General features: G+C 47.1%; 1 protein-coding gene across 1 annotated transcript in view; it reads left to right on the top strand.

Moving 5' to 3' along the window:
- LOC103771607 (synaptotagmin-like protein 2) overlaps positions 1–17,165 on the top strand; it is a 20,787-nt gene extending 3,622 nt beyond the window's left edge. Inside the window, exons 3-16 of the mRNA XM_008938909.1 lie at positions 3,521–3,614; positions 5,117–5,210; positions 5,382–5,475; positions 6,100–7,215; positions 8,304–8,402; positions 9,883–9,974; positions 10,383–10,484; positions 11,896–12,065; positions 12,861–12,963; positions 13,588–13,749; positions 14,483–14,561; positions 15,145–15,244; positions 16,234–16,439; positions 17,020–17,165. Coding sequence (XP_008937157.1) covers positions 3,521–3,614; positions 5,117–5,210; positions 5,382–5,475; positions 6,100–7,215; positions 8,304–8,402; positions 9,883–9,974; positions 10,383–10,484; positions 11,896–12,065; positions 12,861–12,963; positions 13,588–13,749; positions 14,483–14,561; positions 15,145–15,244; positions 16,234–16,439; positions 17,020–17,165 — 2,657 coding nt within the window. The remainder of the gene's footprint in view (positions 1–3,520; positions 3,615–5,116; positions 5,211–5,381; positions 5,476–6,099; positions 7,216–8,303; positions 8,403–9,882; positions 9,975–10,382; positions 10,485–11,895; positions 12,066–12,860; positions 12,964–13,587; positions 13,750–14,482; positions 14,562–15,144; positions 15,245–16,233; positions 16,440–17,019) is intronic.
- Positions 17,166–17,935: the final 770 nt, after the last annotated feature.

Genomic DNA, 17,935 nt, shown 5'->3' with positions numbered 1-17,935 from the left:
GCTGTGGGGTAGCAGCACTATAGATTGCTCCTTTGTTTGGTGGGCTGTGTTGGCCAGGAGATCTCTGTAACATTAACTGCCTGGGTTCAGTTCCCCCTCTTAGCTCCACATTACTTGAAAACATTCTCAAAGCTAAATGCTAGCTAGGGACTTCACTCACCAAGAGCCTCATTTTCTTTTTGCTTTTTACTTATCCTTGACAGCTCTTGTATATTAGCAGATTCATTGGAGCCTCTGATGCTGAACTGGCCTGTCATATTTCTTATGAAGTTGCTTTTATCCTTGGTATTAAGGATTCATGATGTCATTAAATTTACTATTTTATCATCCCTCCAGAATGCTAAAACACATAAAACCTTTCCCAGCTTGACAGAGATGCCTGGCCATTTCTGCAGAGCATATTCACAGCTTTTTGAGGATGTGCCTTTGTGCTTGCCCCCTCTTTGCATGAAGAGACAGACTCTTCAGCAGCTTCTCTGCTGGGGCTCACAGCACTGCTTGGTCATCTGCAGCCCAGAGAGCAGCCAGCAATGAACTGGATTCCTCTATCTGCCTGTTGCCTTGCAAGGGGCATCATCACCCTTAGCTTGCAGCCCATTTCAGGAAAGCAAAATTTGAAGTACTGTTGGTTTTAGATTTAACTTTTACTGAGATGAGGTCTCAAGCTGTCATCTAAAATAATCTCCTTATTAACATAGCAGTAATATGCAAGTTAGGTCTTTGCATGTGCATTACTTTGCTAGTGCTATTAAGGAAGAAGCAAATGTTACTAAATTACTATAGCAATTATGTTTAGATTTAGCCCTCTAGTTCTTTTTCAACTTGTTTTCTTCTCTTTCTTTCTCATTTTCTATTCTTAGATTCATTTTGATAAAGCATACGTATAATGTGACTTTATTCCTTCCTCCTACTTCTCCCATTGCCATTTACAGCACAGGTTGAGGATCAAGATTCTGCAGCTCATATTTTCACCTTGCTGCTGCCTGTTGAGTGCCCAGGTCCTGCAGTGGTCACTGCATAGTTTGTCTCCCTTCACATGTGAGGGCAAGCACTTCTCTCACTGACTTGTCAGCAAGAGTATCCCACCATTGACAGCAGCTCTTGGTTCATCAGGGAGCAAGGATGAGGCCCCTTTACAAAGAGTTTGGCTGTGCAGCTCATGTTCAGTCTGCAGTAGATGAGATAAGGGCCTTTGCTTCCCATCTTGACACCTTGTTTTCTTCTCCTGGCAAGATCAGAGTCACTCACCTTCAGTTTGCTTTCAAGGTGATGAAGGGGTGCGTGCTCATTTAGCCAAATCAAGGTAACATTTCCATGACTCCAGGGCTGTTAATCCTGATTTAAGTCTTTGATGACTGTGTTAGGGAGTGAAATGAGAAAATTCCTGCACAGAAAAACCCCACTGAGATAATTGCTGGCATTCCCTTTGCATGGTAAACGGGCTGAGGAGGGCTGGAAATTTGTGTCTGCACAGGAGAGTGCCCAGTGACCTTTTCTGGAGGAGGGTCTTAACCTTCAGAAGGAGGGGTTGTGTGGATCCCTAAGGTCTTCACAGTTGGTATTGATTATAATAGAAAACACTAATAATCAGCAATATAAACATATAAAATAGGTAAATACCCTATATTTAAACTACAGCCTGCTGAGCAGCACAGATGGATGCATTTGGTGAGCTTGTGTGCAGTGGATGAGAGCTAAAAATGACCTAGGGGAGGGACTATTTTATCCCCCTGCTGAGGCAGGGCATCCCTGGTGGCCTGGTTGGCTGTGCTTTCCCCAGGCACTGGGTGTCTGCTCTAGAGGGATAGGAAGTGAGTAAAGCAGCTCAAGTGTTAGAGCAGGAGCAGCTGTATTCATAGGTATAGAAATATATGCATGGACGAGTTAAACTGGTCAGGCCACTACTAATTTCTGCTGGAATTTGCTTCTTACTCGGTCTCATCCTGGAGTTCACAAGGGCATTTTGCTTGTCTTGATGGATTGTAACATACTAATCACCTAGTTGTTTGTGGTTGTAGAAGCCAGGTGTAGCTGTGTTAGTGACTGGGCCATTTTGAAGAGCAGTGGTGGGAACTGTGTTTGGTTGGAAGTATCCAGAGCAGCTACCTGCTGGCATCTCCCTCCCTCCCTCGGGTCCCTGGGGCAGAAGAGGACGTGGCTCCCTGTGTCAATAACCACTGTATAAGTAAATGTGCCTTCTCAGGCCTGCACGTGCCATGGCCTGCACGTGCCACCAGCCATACCACAGCTTGTCTCTCCCAAAACATTCAAAACCAAAAAAGCATTCAGTGATGCTTTTTGCACATTAGTGCTTACGTGGACTCTAAGTTCTCTAAGAGTGGCTCATTATTTCACAGCCAGACTCCTCTTTTCCAGCAGGAGCCACTCCCTGACTTCCCACTGCTGCAGAAACCACAGGGCCACCCAGCTGCCAGTGTACCCTAGAGACATTTGGCAGGGTTTGTAACAGGTAGATTTACTCTTTAAAACAGTGCTAGCTGCATGTGAATAAAAATGTGCAGTTCTTGCTGTTGTTCTGGAGCAGAGAAGGCTCCAGGGAGACATTACTGTGGCCTTTCAGTGCTTCAAGGGGGCCTATAAGAAAGGTGGGGACAATCTTTTTGGCAGGGCCTGTTGCAACAGGGAGTGATGGTTTCAAACTAGAAGAGTTTTAGACTAGATATAAAGAAGAAATCTTTGATGCTGAGGGTGGTGAGCCCCTGGCCCAGGTTGCCCAGAGAGCTGGTTGATGCCCCATCCCTGGAACCATTCCAGGTGAGGTGGCTCTGAGCAACCTGCAGATGTCCCTGCTCCGTGCAGGGAGGTTGGACCAGATGACCTTTAAAGGTCCCTTCAACCCAAAGCATTCCGTGATGCTATGATCTTGTTGACTAGATGAGTTTTCATCACTCTTTAAGGGTTTAATCCTTTGGTTTTGCAGTAGCAAGAAAGCCTCTTTGCCAGCAAATGTCTAATGCAACTTTATACCCTGGCAGGCTGCTCTAAAGGTTACTGTCTTCTATTGTTTTTGCTGTAGGTTCTTTGGAAGCTCACAAGACACAGCTGAGCCTTGTGCCAGTAACAATAACAGGGATCTCCTCATTAACTCTATTGGCCTCCTCCTTTGTTTGCCAAGATCGGATGACTTTGAGTCAAAACAGGAAATGGCTGAATTTAAATCCTGGAACAGATTAACTTTATTGACAGCCACAGCAGCGTCCTGCGGAGGTTTTCAGTGATGTGACAGCTCCTGGCATGGGTCAGGCCTTGGGCAGCTCCCTTTGGCCTCTCAGACCTGTGGGGTCTGGAGGTGCCTTTGCTGCATGGAGAGTGTGGGGGCTGCTGCCTTGGGGCCTCCCCATCCACATGGATGAGCCTAAATCAGCCATCTCCTGTCAAATCCCCAGGGTTTGTCCTGGTGGGACTCATTTAACAAACCTTTTCTTTCCCCAGACTAAACACACTGACCGTTACAAGTGTAAATAAATGTAATTTCTCAGTTGTTTCTGTTATATGACAGATGAAGCCAACCAGCACATCTGGACAGATTTGGAAAGCAAAGCTGCCCCAAGTCCTGCCTTCCCTGAGCACCCTGCTGGCACCGGGGAGGAGAGGTAACCACTGCTGCTCGTGCAATGCTCTGCCTCCTGCTCTTCCTTCTAACAAAAACTGAATGCTACCCATTAAATCCTGGTCTTTAACTGAGTTTCCAAGACTGTAGAAGTAATAGGTTATGTAGGATATTTTTTAAATCCTTTTTCCAGGAATTGTCAGAATATCAATACTCCTCTAATAACCAAGTGCTAATGTGCTTATCCCAGAAAGGTCTTTTCCTGCATGATTTGATAAGGAGTCACTAAAATGGAATCTGTCTCTAATGTCAGGATATTCTGGTTAGTTTTTCAAAGTAATTATGGCTTTATTTGTTTAATTTTTGCCATGGAGCAACACTAACAAAATGAACTATTTGAGGAAACTGCTCATTTCCTGCTGGTGCCAACCTCTGTGTCCAGCGCTCAGCGCTCTCCATCAAGGCTTGGTAGGATTTCACGTTGTGCTGAGTGAGCAGAAACACCCACTGAAAGCACTCCAAGGAGCAAATCAGTGACCTCACTCAATATTCATGGACTATGGAGAAGCCATTAAAGTATTCGCATATTCATTTATTGTTGCTCCCATCTCATTTGCATCTTTCTGTCAGCAGAACGAGGAGTCATTCTTCACAGGTGGTAGTTGCTCTAGTTTAATATTCAGTATGGGCCTTGACAACACATCCAAAACTCTTGCAGCTGCAAAGCAACACCCAGCGCAAGGATCCAGAGTCAGCAGGCCCAAAAGGCTCCTGCTTTACTGGCACGTCAATGGTCCTAATGTTTCTTGGAGGGGTTGATTAAATCCTGAAAGCCCCAAGCACAAAGCATTCCCATATGAAGTCTCACCAGCTTGACTGCTGTTCTCCATCTGGAGAGCAGCCACCACTAGCCACACCCAAAGGTGGTAGGAACAGTCAGGGGAACTGCCTGTGATATGTGTTTCTTCCATTTATTTACCAGGCAGTTAGTAATTAACTTCTATTCCGAGCATGAAGAGTTATATCCTATACTATAGTTTTGCCCTGACTATTGGTGTCATAATTGTTCCTGTAGGTTCTAAATCCTCCATCAATCTGGTTTATACCTGTGGCCTGAACAGGGAGGTATGGCCTGTCCCTTCCTGGGCCTTAGCATGGAAACACATCTCCCTCCCGTGTGGCTTTTGGGCTCTTCTGGCACTGCTGCTGCCTGTGGTTGTCATGAGGTTTTGTCCCAAAAGGGGAAAGTCTGAATGAACCGAGGAGTTGACACCACTGTTTTTATTGAGCAAGTTCTGTACTGACTGCAGTGGGGAACTCTCCCTTACTCCAGTTCCCCAGTCCTGCCCCATTTAACACGTTCCCCAGTCCTCCCGAGCAGTGGTGGAGTAAATAAATGAAGGCACCAGCTCTGGGCTGGGTCAGTAGATTAAAGTGACAAAGTAGCTGAGCAGAACTGTGATGATGTTGACTATTGCCTGATCACCCTCCCAGGCACATGCCTACCACTGATCTCCTTGCTGAGGCTCTTCTCCTGTCCCACAGGTCCAGCACACCCGCTCTTGATGCCGCAGAGGAGCGTAAAATCTTCCCAAAACAGAAGCCAAGGCTCAGTGTCCTGCTGGCTGCGTCACACAAGGTGGTATAGGCACAGCCTCTGCACTTTGCTTTGTTATTCCTTGGGCCTTCAAAGTCTGTGCCTGCTGGCAAGAGCTCCACGGACTGCCTGCCTTGGTGTCTGTGCTCAAATAAAAGTCATTTTCCAGTCTTGCCGGTTCATATAGGCTGATAGGGTTTGTCTTCCATTCAGAGATCCAGTATACATGATGTCTCCTCCTCAGAGAGTGACACTGGAGCAAGTCCATTTGTGGTGGCAACCAGCAGCGTGCATTTGTCTAGGAAAGGTAAGGGGTTTGTTCAGTGGTGGTTTTGTTCACTGGTGGTTTAGTTCAACATCAAACACCATGAGGCAAGATGCTTTTCTGTGTGTGTACACATAAATAACAAAGAATATTTCTTACCTTGGCATGTGAGAGTGGGCTGCCAACTTTTGTATGAATTACGCCCAAGGCAGCAGGGACCAAGGGAAAAAAAAAATCCATTGACTGAAACACCTCCTGGCTCTCAGGACATTTTAAACTGAGTGCTTGGCCCACAACCCCTTAACCCACAGATCCAAGTTACCTTTTCTTTCCTGCCTTGAATGTAGAGTGTATTTTTAGTACACAGCAAATAGCCAGTAGGAAAGCTGTCAAACTGAAAGCAAAGCTGTGAACAAATCCCCAATTCACAGCAGCAGTTTAGAGCTCAGTGGATTTTTTCCATGTGCTGTTGCAGAGAGAAGAGTTGGGGCTTTCTTCAGATGGAACGGGGCTTGCTAGAGTCTCAAAATGGGAAAGAATTAGGAACATCTTGGAGGTTTCTGGAAAATCCCCCCCAGCTTCCCTGTCAGAAGCTGTAGCCCAGACCCTCCAGGGAGATATGATGTGATGCACTGGGCCATGCTGTGAGCGTTGTTGTTGTTGTAGGTCATGGAACATCTCCATTGCCCACCAGCCTTTCAGAAGATGCTGTGCCTCAGCCCAGCAGTGTGACTGGAGGAGAAGCTTTTGATGGGGCTGCTGGCACCACAGCAGGGGCAAAAACACCTGAAGAAACTTACACTCCCAGCAAGATACCGATTAAGAGGAAACCAAGCAAAACTTTCCCTAGATCTGAGCAGTTTGTGAGTCACGTGGGGTCAGCAGAGAACAGCCTCACAAACAGAAAGCTGCCAGCAAGCCCCAAACCACTGAGCACGGAAGGTGAGAGCAGCCAGGCTGTGAAGCAGGGCACGAACTACACGATCTCATCCATGAGTAACAGGGAGGAAGATATCGGCCTCGATCGTGAGCACTTCAGGAACCTGAAGAACTTCTGGGAGAAGGGAGCAGAGTCTGTGTCGGTGGGAAACGTGCCGGAGGACCCGAGCTGGGTGGAGGCAGACAGGCAGGTTAAGGTGTGCCGCTCGCTCTCCCTGCAGTCCGGGCAAAGCCAGAGCAGTGAGGAAAAGCCTGGTGCCTTCACCAAGCCCAGAACCCCCTACAAAAGGACAATAACCTTGTCTTCTAGCGAGGAAGAGCCGAGCTACGTAGCCCCTGCAAGGAGGGGCTCAGCTTCCATCATCCCCAGATCCACGTACGCCAAGAGCAAAGGCGGCCTGGGTGCACGCAATAACTCGCTGAGTGAAAGCACTGGGAAGGCACCGGTGCCAGAGGAAGAGAAGGTGGCCCAGCACTGCTCCAGGAAATCCAGACTGCCCGTGCGAGCGCCTTCTGCCAGGATGGAGTCGCCTCCCAGGGAGGTGTCTGGGGGCACCCTGGAGCCAGGGACGCCTGCGGAGGAGTGCGCTGTGGCAGAAGAGCGCAAGCGCGCGGCGAATCCCCTGCCAAGCAGGGTGCAGATACTGATCGAGCCTGTGCTCACAGATGGTGAGAATGGTGATGAGAAAGAGGAAGGATCAGATCTGGGCACTCACAACAGCATGGAAGTAAATGGAGAGCTACCTGAGGTAAAAACCTGTGATTCTTCAGACAAGCCAACACCCGGTGAACCAGCCAGGGGGAGAGAAGCTGCTCAGGGGATGGACTCAGCTCTTTACTCAGGTACTGAAGGCTGTCACTGCACCCTGTGAAATCCCAATAGAGAGTCATCCCTAAGCCTGTTTTCTTCCCTAGCCCTTCTGCATTTTGCACATTTCCTTCATCTGTCCATTTATCCTATGTTGTAGTTTGTGCAGAGTTAACTGTGGGAAGACTGTACTGTCTTCAAACGTGGGGCTGGAGGAATTCTTTGTGGTGGCAGAGATAAGTGTGACACAAACAGAAGTAAAAAAATGTGAAGCAAAGTGTCAAATACATTGGCTGTTAGGCTACTTTAATATAGCTGCTGGCTGTCAGTGATTAAATGGCATTTTGGGTCTTTTGGGAATGCACAAGTGAATTTGGATATTAAACTGCAACCAAAAGTGGACTGAACAAGGAGTCTAATCTTTCTGGGTTCTGATACCATGGTCTCAAGCATGATGGTGTCAATAGTATCATCACTTTATCAGCCTCTTCCCCTGGGGTTGGTGGGCTTTTATAGTGACTGTTACTGGGGGCAAAAGTTACTGTTCATTGCAATTCATTTTGCATGTGGGCTCTGACTGCCCACAGCACAGCTCTCTGCCAAGGAAAGACCTAGGAAGAGAGAGCTTCTTATCTCCTTTTTCCAAATTTCCTGTCCTCAAGTACCTGGGTAAGACATTTGGGAGGATTTTCCATAGACTCATCTCATTTTGATTTTTAACTGTGTAATTTCTTAGCTTATTTCCTACCACAGTAACATTTCTATGAAATTCCTGAGTTGCACTTCAGGTAAACATAGAAGGTTTCTTTTCTATACCAGATCATTCTTATATTTCTCAGGTTTTTTGCCTTATTGCTACATTCATTTTGGGCTGATACTAGCAGATGGCTGTGTTTTGCAGACTGGGTTAATCCAGTCTGTACATTCCCCATCACAGTGTGAAGAATTACTCTCAGGGAGAGATGCTGAAGTGCACTGACAATTTGGAAGCAGCCCTGTGTAATGCTCTGAGCAAGGTGAACAAGCCAGGAGAGAGAGACAGACACGTGTGCTTGTTGACACACCACCCATTTGTGTGTGTTTACTTATTGACCATGTTGATTTGGCTTTTCATGTGTTCCAGAGGAAGATGGGGATCCTTCTCCTGCTGCTCAGGCACTGGCCCGAGCAAACAGCATTAATCTTGCAAAGAGCATGGTGAACATTTACACAACCACAGAGAGTGAGTAACATCTTTATTTCTTCTTTTTGGTTTACATTCATTGAAGATGCCTGAGTTCTGCATCCCTGGTGTTTCTGAGCATGTACCAGGCAAGGAAAATGACATATTGCTTCATTATCAAATTACAGAGTTTATAGTGCCTTAAATTAAATTCAGAGCCAGGAAATTGCAGCTAGATTGATGGTATGTTACTCAGTGTCTTCAGCAAAAAAAACAAGGTCTTTGAAGGGTTGGCAAGAAGCTTGTACCCATCTCTCCTCTTCCTCCTCTGAGCCCTGTGGAGCTGCCTGGCAGCCTGTGCAGTGGGTTAATCAGAGGTGCCAGACCTCACATCCAGTACACAAGTCATGGCACAGAGCCCTATCACACACTCCTGGGCTTGCAGGGCCCAGCCTGGGCCCATCACCCTGCCCAGGGCAGACCCCCTTTGCTGGCCTGAGCTCCCCAGCCACCAGCTGGAACATGCTCTGGTGACAGTTTCTCTCTGAGAAACTAAGGGCAACCAAGAAAGCAGCAAACCTGAAGAAGGCCATGGCCAAGAAACCTGTCTGTGCCACCAAGAAGCCCAAGAAAGCTGCGGCCAAGGGAGGGGGCCTGAAGGAAGACAGCAGCAGTCTCTGTGGCCAAGAAAGCCAATGCCAGTCCCCAAAAGGTGAAAACAGTAGATATCAAATGAATGGTAAATTGTTTAAAAGGTAAATCCTATGAAAGGAAAATGCCAAAGAAGCTCTTGGGCATTTTGAGCACTGAGGAATGTTTCTTCATGGCTAACATGCTAAGCAAGTGTGTATATGTGCATCCATGTGTCTGCACATGTATCTTCTAAAAACAGATTCTTCTGGGATGGAGATAGTCATCCTCAAGGCCCTTACTGAGAAAAGATAAGGACAGACCATATAGTTTTATTTAGACATTTAGCAGTCCAGTAACCAACTTTCTAAGTCGATATGAAGCTTTCTGACTTCTTTTCTTTTCAATATGTGGCTATTGTCCACCTCTGTCTAGCAGAGTATTTAGGAGGTTTATACAGTGGTGAAACTGTAGGTACATAACTTTTACAGCTCTTTTGTACAGGGCAGTGTGCTGCAAGATGCAAACATGAGCATGCTTGGTTTCTTTGACAAGCAGGCAGATCTGTATGGTTTTAGTCTAAATTAAATCTCCACAATGAAAGTGTTGCAAACAAGCTACCCATCCTTAGGCTAATGAGTTAATTGAATTAGCCACTAGAGGGAGGTTGCACACGCCCACACGTGGAACGAAATGCATCAAAAACAGCTTTAGGATGTTAGGGAGCAGTTTTTGTCTTGGGGGGGGTCAGCTTCAATGGCAGACAACAGAGATGGGGCAAGTAGGTGCCACTCTGGTGCCTCCCCCAAGCTTTTCCTCCTTCCTTGTGCCCTTAGACAAAAATATGACTTTCTTATATTTTCCTGACTCTGACAAGGTATCTTGATGCCTTTTTTGTTTGTACCTACAGCATACAATAAACCTCATTTGATAGCCCATCAGTTTCTTGAACCTGAAAGAGTCAAAGAGCTGAGCAGATCCTCTCCTCTCCTGTTGTCCGAGGTAGGCTGGACCAGCAGTGGCTGGAGGAATGTTCACAGCGTGCCCTGAATGGCAGCTGGTTTCATGAGAACCTTTCTGCTGGACACTGAGTACTGCCTTTTGAGCATGCCTTGGCTGTGTCATAAATCAATCAGAAAAGCCTTAAGAAAGAAGCCCCCAGTAACCCAGACCGCCCCTTCTATCCCGGAGGGGTTTTCCTGTCTCCCTCTGCCTCAGGCCAGACCGTGGCCTCTCGGAGAGCTTGCAGAGAGCTCCGTGTGGAGGCAGTTGATGCTGACGTGGGCTGCGGTCGGAGGGGATGCCCCTGGGGAGGCTCCTGCTCTCTCCTTGGCGGGGCTCTGCCGAGCTCGGCAGCGCTGGGAGCGCCCGCACGGCACAGCCTGACGCCGCCTCTTGTTTTCTGAGCAGACCGAGTCCGACACGGCTTCGGAAATCAGCTTCCAGTTTAGCAAGCACAAAAAGACGCCCAGCACTGGCAGCCACTCCTCCGACATGGCCTCTGTCTCCTCGGTAGGTGCCTAAGCTGTCCCCCTCCCTGCGAGGCTCTCAGCCCGATGCAGTGACACTGCAGATGGCCTGAGTCTGACGCGGCGGCCTCCCGAGTATCCCGCTGCTTTCGCGTGGTGTGTTGTTAAAAGAACAGTGCTGCTTAATTACTTGCCTTCATTAAAGGAGTGTCTCCAGGTACCATCTCAAATTAGAGACCTACTGAGTCATCGTAAGACAGATTCCCCCACTCTGAAGTGCGGATGCTCTGAAGCCGGGCACACACAGGAGGGTGGGGGAGCTTTCCCTGGAGAGAGGAGGCACGCAGCTGCTGAGTGATGTGGTGTGGGCCAGCTCCAGGAGAGCTGGGACTGCAGATGGGTGTCCTCTGCAAGCTCATCCTTCACTCCATCAGCAAATTGAAAGGAACTCAAGAGTTGCACAGCAAAAGCTTGAGTTAGAGCTGCAGCGTCTAAGGAAAGCTGAAAAGAGCTGAGTGTGTTTAGTTGAGCATTTTAAAAAGATTCCTTAGGGACTGTGTTTTGTGGGGGCTGCTTAAAGGAGCTTGAGTTTGCTGTATTGCTGTTAGAGGTATCTCCTAGGTGTGTGTGTGTTAAGATTTAAAGAATACATGTGAAGCAAAGCTGGTAGGGGGAGGTCATGAACATAGATAAATATGTTAAAAAAAACCCATGAAATTTGGGGCACATGAGGCTGCCTTCTAGTCTGGAGACTCTGGGAGCTATAAATGAGCCTTTTGTGTCCAAGGCATACTGATATTCTTGAAAATCTCCTTCAGGATTCTCTGCTGAGGTGATTATCCTGGTGGGATGGGAAATGCAGCTCCGAGGCCTGAGAGGAAATGTTTAGCAGGTTCTTGTCAGTTGTAATAGAATGAAATTCAGAACCAAAGGAAATAGAGGAAGACAGAGAAGAATTGGGTTAATTACTAGGAAAGTTTTTTGATAAATGTTCATGACTGTACCACAGAAAAGTGCCAAGGGGGTTAATTATTTCCTTTGTAAACAGCATTAGCTTTTATGTTATCTCGTCAGGAATTATGAGTGATTGGTGCAATAGAAAATTCTCTCATCTTTCTGGAGCTGTGTTTTGTTCTTGCTTCACCATTTTCTACCAGTGAAAGACAAAGCCTTGAGAAAGACACCCAAGGCATAAAGGCACATGCAGTTTGTTCTGGGAAAGCAAGTCACTCTTGGGGGCCTAGCTCCTGGTTTGTACCTGTAGAAACCTGATTTTCCCAAGTCACCAAGTAGGTGCACACAGGCTGTCTCTGGTGGGACAGTGGCTCTTCAGCACAGGGTTTATATCCGTTCCTGTCCTCATGTACAGCTCCGTGCATGCTTTTCTTTGTCCAGAAACCAAGTCAGGAGGGTGCCTCTTTCAGTGGCACTGACCTTGCTCTTCCTCCTGGCAGGTGAGTGGCAGTGTGCTCAGTGTCTACAGCGGCGATTTCGGGAGTGTGGATGCCCAAGGTACTGTTGAGTTTGCTCTAGACTATGACGAGAAGAACCGGGAGTTCCAGGTTCACGTGTCCCAGTGCAAGGACTTGGCTGTGGTGGATGAGAAGAAAGGCAGATCTGACCCGTGAGTGATGCGTTGGTGCCTTGGGCCTTCTACAGTGCTGAATTTTGTGTTCTGGAGGATTTTTTTTCCATATCTTTCTCTTTTTAAATGTCATGGTTTCTTCCTTCCTTCAAACTTCTGGTGCATGCTTCCTGCTGGAACTTTCCTGGCTGATAGTTCTGGAGCCATTGGCATCAGTAAATATGTTGCCAGACTTGAACAGATTGAGAAAGCTTTGATCTCTACAAAGACAGTTCCTGTTATCACTGGAGTATGTTCACTCTGCATCCCTGTGAACCTTGATCTCCCCATGGTGAATACACTTTGGTAATAACTGGTGATGCAGACACAGGCCTATATGCAAAGCCAGTCTGTTAAAAAGTGCTGTTAGGAGCACAGTGGTAGTTGTGCAGAGGTTAGTGATCTCCAGTTTGGCAGATGATGAATAGGAGCTTGGATTTGAACCCTGAGAGAGAGACTTAAAGATATTCTACCTCTTTTCTCCTCTCTGCTTTCACCCTGATTTTGAATGCACAGAGATGTTGTAGTTATGGGCATTTCAGAAAATGGATATATGGCCTTGCTGGCTTCCACATTGCCTTTTCTGAATGTTGGTGGCATCCACCCATCTCCAGTGAGATTTATAACTTCACATGCAAGCCAAGTGAATATCCTAGCAGGTCTCTTAATTAGTTTTACCTTCAAAGAGTCAACTTGAGGTCTTTGGTTTCCATGTCACCTTTCACAAGTGTTGCCTGGTTATTAGAGCTTGGCAATGCAGAACAACATTCAGCTGGACTTTGTTTTCTTTTCTAGGTATGTTAAAACCTACCTGCTCCCAGACAAAGCTAGAATGGGTAAGAGGAAAACTTCAGTGAAGAAGAGGACAGTGAATCCCATTTACAACGAGGTGTTACGGGTAAGAATGAATACCTGCTGTGAGAACCTGTGTTGTAGCAGGCACCCATAGCAGGTCAGGGCTGGAAAGATCCTGCCTCCTTAGCCAGGCTTCTTCACCTGCCTCCCACCAGCATTGCACTGCTCTTCCCTTGGCATTGTGAGGGCAGAGATGTTGAAGGTCTCTCTGCACCCACCTGTGTGGCACCCAGGGTGTCTCTGTCAAAACTGCACAGTGACCTTTGGATGAGATGGGGACCTGCAGCATGAGCAAGGGGGGTTCTTCTTCCCTTCCCTGGCATGCAGTCATGAGCCATGGGACTAGTAAGGTCTTTGTTATGTGATCTTACTCATCAAAGCCCAGAGGATCATTTAACAGTGCCCAGGCCTGTGTTAATAATTCTTGAAAGAATATTGGTTTTACCCAGTGTTGAACAGAGTGCTCAGCACTCAGCAGAAAAGCTTTGTCAGGTGGTATCACTGCTACAGGACAGAAAGAGGTGTTCAGAGGGAGGCCAGTCCTTTACTGCATCTGTGGAGTGGGCTTGAGTGGCTCAGGCAGAGCTTAGTCAAGCTTTTGAGTAGTTTATTTCTGGTTGTGAAAGAAACAGAAATGTGAATAACCTGACTTCTCTTTCTTCTCTAGTATAAAATAGAGAAAATGGTATTGCTGATCCAAAAATTGAATCTCTCTGTCTGGCACAATGATCCACTGGGTCGTAACAGTTTCTTGGGAGAGATCGAAGTAGACTTGGCCAGCTGGGACTGGAGCAACAGGAAACTCAACTGGTACCCACTGAAGCCTCGAGTAAGTGTGTCTCTGCTGCAACCCCAGCTGGGCTTCCTAGCCCAACCCTGAAGCCTTTAGGGGGTGGCAGAAGCCCTTCCTAACTCCTCTGAGGTCTTTTGATGATGTGGTGGAGCAGAACAACCTGGACTGTACCTAGGGAAGGGCAGTAAAACACCCAGAAGCCCTGGACACATTAGTGCAGAGTTCAGTGCCCTGAACACCAGCCTCCTCTGGTCTCATTTGGTGACTGATCTGTAGGGACACTTTCATAAATGTGACCTGACACTAATCAGCAGAAACTCTGACGAGTTTGCCTCGCTCTCTCCTTGCATAAAGACCATCCCTTAAAAACAGACAGCAGAGTACAAGGTGATGCAGTTGAACATGCCTTGAGAGGTAAATATTCAGGTGGCACTTTTTGTAAAGCCTGTACAGCTTCCTGCACACTTCTGGGTTCAGAGGTCTGGTTTGAGATCCCTTCTCAGAAAATAAAAGACATTGGTCTTCCAGAACTAAGAGGCTTAATTATGTCCAACTGCACATGTCTGGAAGAGCAGCCTTGCTCTGACTCCTCCAGCTTTTGCTGCTGACGGGCTGAATTTGAGAACAAAGCCACAAAGGAAGGAGCTGCCCTAGCCATGCAAAAATCTGAGTTTGTCCCTTTGTGCCCCTCCACTGAACTCCAGAGCTGTTTGCTTTGCTGTGGTTGCACAGTCCCTCACTCAGTCAATCAGAACTCTTTGTGTTCCAGAGCCTCTCTGCTGTTAACGGTGTGGATCATCGAGGAGTGATGAACTTGTCCATTAAGTATGTCCCTCCAGGAAGCCTAGGTAAAATGTGTTCCACGTGTTAAGAGGTACTGCCTGCATACAGACATGCAGCTTGCAGTGCCTCATCTGTCTAAGGGCTGGCTGAAGAGTCATCTCATTAGAGCAAGATCTTAGAGATCAGCACAAATGCACAACAGCAGTGCCTGATAGCACTCTCTGCAGCCTACATCTGGTTTTCACAGCTGGATTTCTTGGGAAGATGGTGGGGAGAGGGAAGAGGCTCAACAACCTCAAACTTACCAGCTGTATGAGCACTGTGGGCACAGTAGGGTGCTGAGATGTCGTAGCAGCAACACACAGCCCCTGTTACTGTGGGGCAGGCACAAGGCTGGGTTTGCCCAGCAGTTCCTTCTCCTTTCCTGTTTGAAAGCAGCACCAGCACATTGTGTGAGGAGCTCCCTGCAGCTGGAAGTGAGATGGGGCTCACAGCAGAGCTGTGTGCTGTGGGTGCAGAGCTCTCGAGGGACTGAGTACACAGAGAAGTCATGCTGCTGCTCCCTCAGGTCCCTGGGGAGGAAGCCTGTCATTTTGCTAGCTGTTGCAAGGACTAGCATGACAGTTTTTCTCTTCTCCTAACTGTCAGGTCCCAAGAATCCTCCCTCTGGCGAAGTTCACATTTGGGTCAAGGATGTCAGGGACCTGCTGCAGTTGCGTCCGGCTGGGGTTGACTCCTTTGTGAAATGGTAAGTGCAGGAGCCTGCTGCTGGCCCTGCTCCTCTCTGTGCCTCCACAAAGCAAGGTTTTCTTCTCTTTCTCAGGCTCACCTAGCTGGGCCTCCATCCTGTAAAGCCCTTGTGTTGCATTCTGCTCTGCAGGAGGGAACTGCTGTTGTTACTTGCTTGTGGCCAAGTTAGTGAAGTCCTTGATGTGACCAAGCTCTTGGTCAATCACTGGTTGTGACTCAGTGATCTGCCTCAATAACATCTGAGTAGAGAGGAACATGTGGGCCCCACACCCCAGCCCAATGTGTTCATGTGAAATTGTGAATTTTGCCTTGATATGGGTTTGCATGCAAAGTTTGGGAATTTTTGGGGAGTTGCCAGAACTGACATACAGATGATTGGATCCTGCTTTGACGTTCTCCAGATTTTAGTATGGGCATGTTTTCTGCAGCCTGCAACGTCAGTTCTGCCTGTTATATGGGAAACAGTGCTACAAATATTCCAGAAAATTAAAAATCTTCTGAGGGGATTTTAGGATTTTTTCAGCACTTAAAAGTGCTCACTACGTTTTTTGTATATTTTAAATCCTTACAGTTCTCCTGGAGAAAGGTTTGCTGCTCAAGAAGCCTAACTGACCATTTTGAAGTGGCCTCTTAGGCACCTAAGTAATAAAAATGTATTAAAGTAGAAATCAGTGAAAGTAATATCCATTTTTTAATGTAAAACAGTTTGCAAAAAGAAAAAATAATCAAAAAAGCAGGAAATTTTAAGCAAGTATCCCCCCTTTCTGAAAGTGTTTGCTTTTAAAATGGATTTTCTGGAGGGAAAAAACAAGTTTAATCCAGGAAGTATGAAGATTTCCCATTAAATCTACAGAGGTTTCTTATGTTGAGACTCAATTCCTGCTTTCTTCAGGAGGGAAGTTTATTTAGACCGAGGAATGTTGTAGGAACAATTCAGCTCTCAGGTGAGATTCAATCCCACATGCTGTATTTTCTCTCCTCTCAAAGCTATGTGCTTCCAGACACCAGTAAGAAGAGTTACCAAAAGACCCGAGTCATAAAAAGAGACCCCAACCCTGTTTTCAATCACACCATCGTGTACGATGGGTTCCATACAGAGGATCTGAAGGATGCCTGTGTTGAACTGACCGTGTGGGATCATGAAAAGCTTACCAACCATTTCCTTGGAGGAATCAGGCTGGGCCTCGGGACGGGTGAGTGATTTCCTCTGCACTGCGTGGATGCTGTTCCCATGCTGGGGAGCCACAGGATATAGTGGGAAGTTGCAGAGCATTTTTTGCTTTTGGGGAGAAACTATGGGTGGGGAGTCTCAGTCATGGGTGGTACTTCCACTGTGCCTGGGATGGAGGGGGCCCTGGTGCCATGATAGCAACCCTCTATTCCAGTATTTTCTGCCAACATCAGCTCTGAGGCCTGGCAGAACTCCTCGGGTCCATCAGAGAGTTTTCCTGCTGTTACAGGAAAGCAGGACGAGTTGCAAATCAGCTTTATATTGCTGGTCCTCCCAGGGAGGGGTGCTCAGAGATGAGGACAACATGAATGCCATGTGGGACAGCACCACCTGGTGACTCTGTCCACATGACCTCCTCCCTCAGAATGCTTTAGTAGCAGGAATAATTAATATTTAAAAAACAGGGTGAGCTCCACTAGTTGTTCTGGTAGGTAATCGGTACTGAGAGTGCATCAGCTGGAATTCTCTGTCCACAAGAAAATAGTTTAAGGGGGAAACCAAACCTTTTAGACATCCTTTACCTGTTTTCTTGTTCTTTTCAGGTCTGAGCTATGGCATCTCTGTGGACTGGATGGACTCCACGCAAGAGGAGGTGGCCTTTTGGCAGGAGATGATGTCTGCTGCCAATGAATGGGTTGAGGGATTGCTGCCGCTGCGCTCACTGGCAGGGAGGAAAAAACTGAAATAACCCACTGCTCGTGCCACAGATGCCCTCAGTGTGCTCACTGGCATTGGCATTGGGGAACTTCTGCACAGAGGTGACAGAGACCAACCAGAGACCATGGCAAGTGTCAGGCTGATGAGGCAATTGCTGGACAGCACTTTGGAGATGTTAAATGTTAAGTACTAATGCCCTGACAGAGGACATGGAAGGTGCCAAACCGATGCTACACTTGATTTTGACCAAGAAGAAACTTCAGTTGCCTTTTCATTTAATCATTTATATTCAGTATCTTTGCATTCCATTAAGTGCTGGGAACACTGGCAGAAGTAAAAGGAGATGTATGTATTTTTATTTTTTTACTGTTTCTTGTGCCATGGGTTTTTTTTCCTGTGCAGAGATGTAGTGGTACAAAAGCAGCAGCATGGTATTACTCAGAGTCTCCTGCAAGTGGTACACTTTGTACTCTGTGTAGACATGCCCCAAGTCCCCAGCAGCACAGTTCAAGAGTGGGAGCTTCACGTTTGTCACTGGTGATAACACATCTCTAATGTGGGGAAAATTGACATCCAAGGTGAATCTAAAGAAAGAGAGGACTATTTGAAGCAGAAAATGAAGCAACGTGAGGAGGAGAAGGTCCTGCAGTTAGTGGGAGTTTTTTGCAACCAGGAATTGTTTTCCAAGCTTCCCCACAGGCATCCTCAGTGACCTCAGCCAGGTTTCTCTATGAAAGGCCAGTCTGGGTGCAATACAAATGGAAGTGCTTGCCCTGGCCTCCAGCCTGGTTCCACTGCTGT

This window comes from Merops nubicus, unplaced genomic scaffold (assembly GCF_000691845.1).
Source record: "Merops nubicus isolate BGI_N331 unplaced genomic scaffold, ASM69184v1 scaffold33114, whole genome shotgun sequence".
NCBI classification, from domain to species: domain Eukaryota; kingdom Metazoa; phylum Chordata; class Aves; order Coraciiformes; family Meropidae; genus Merops; species Merops nubicus.
Note: the sequence above shows the minus strand (reverse complement) of the source record. Positions and strands in the feature narration are given on the sequence as shown.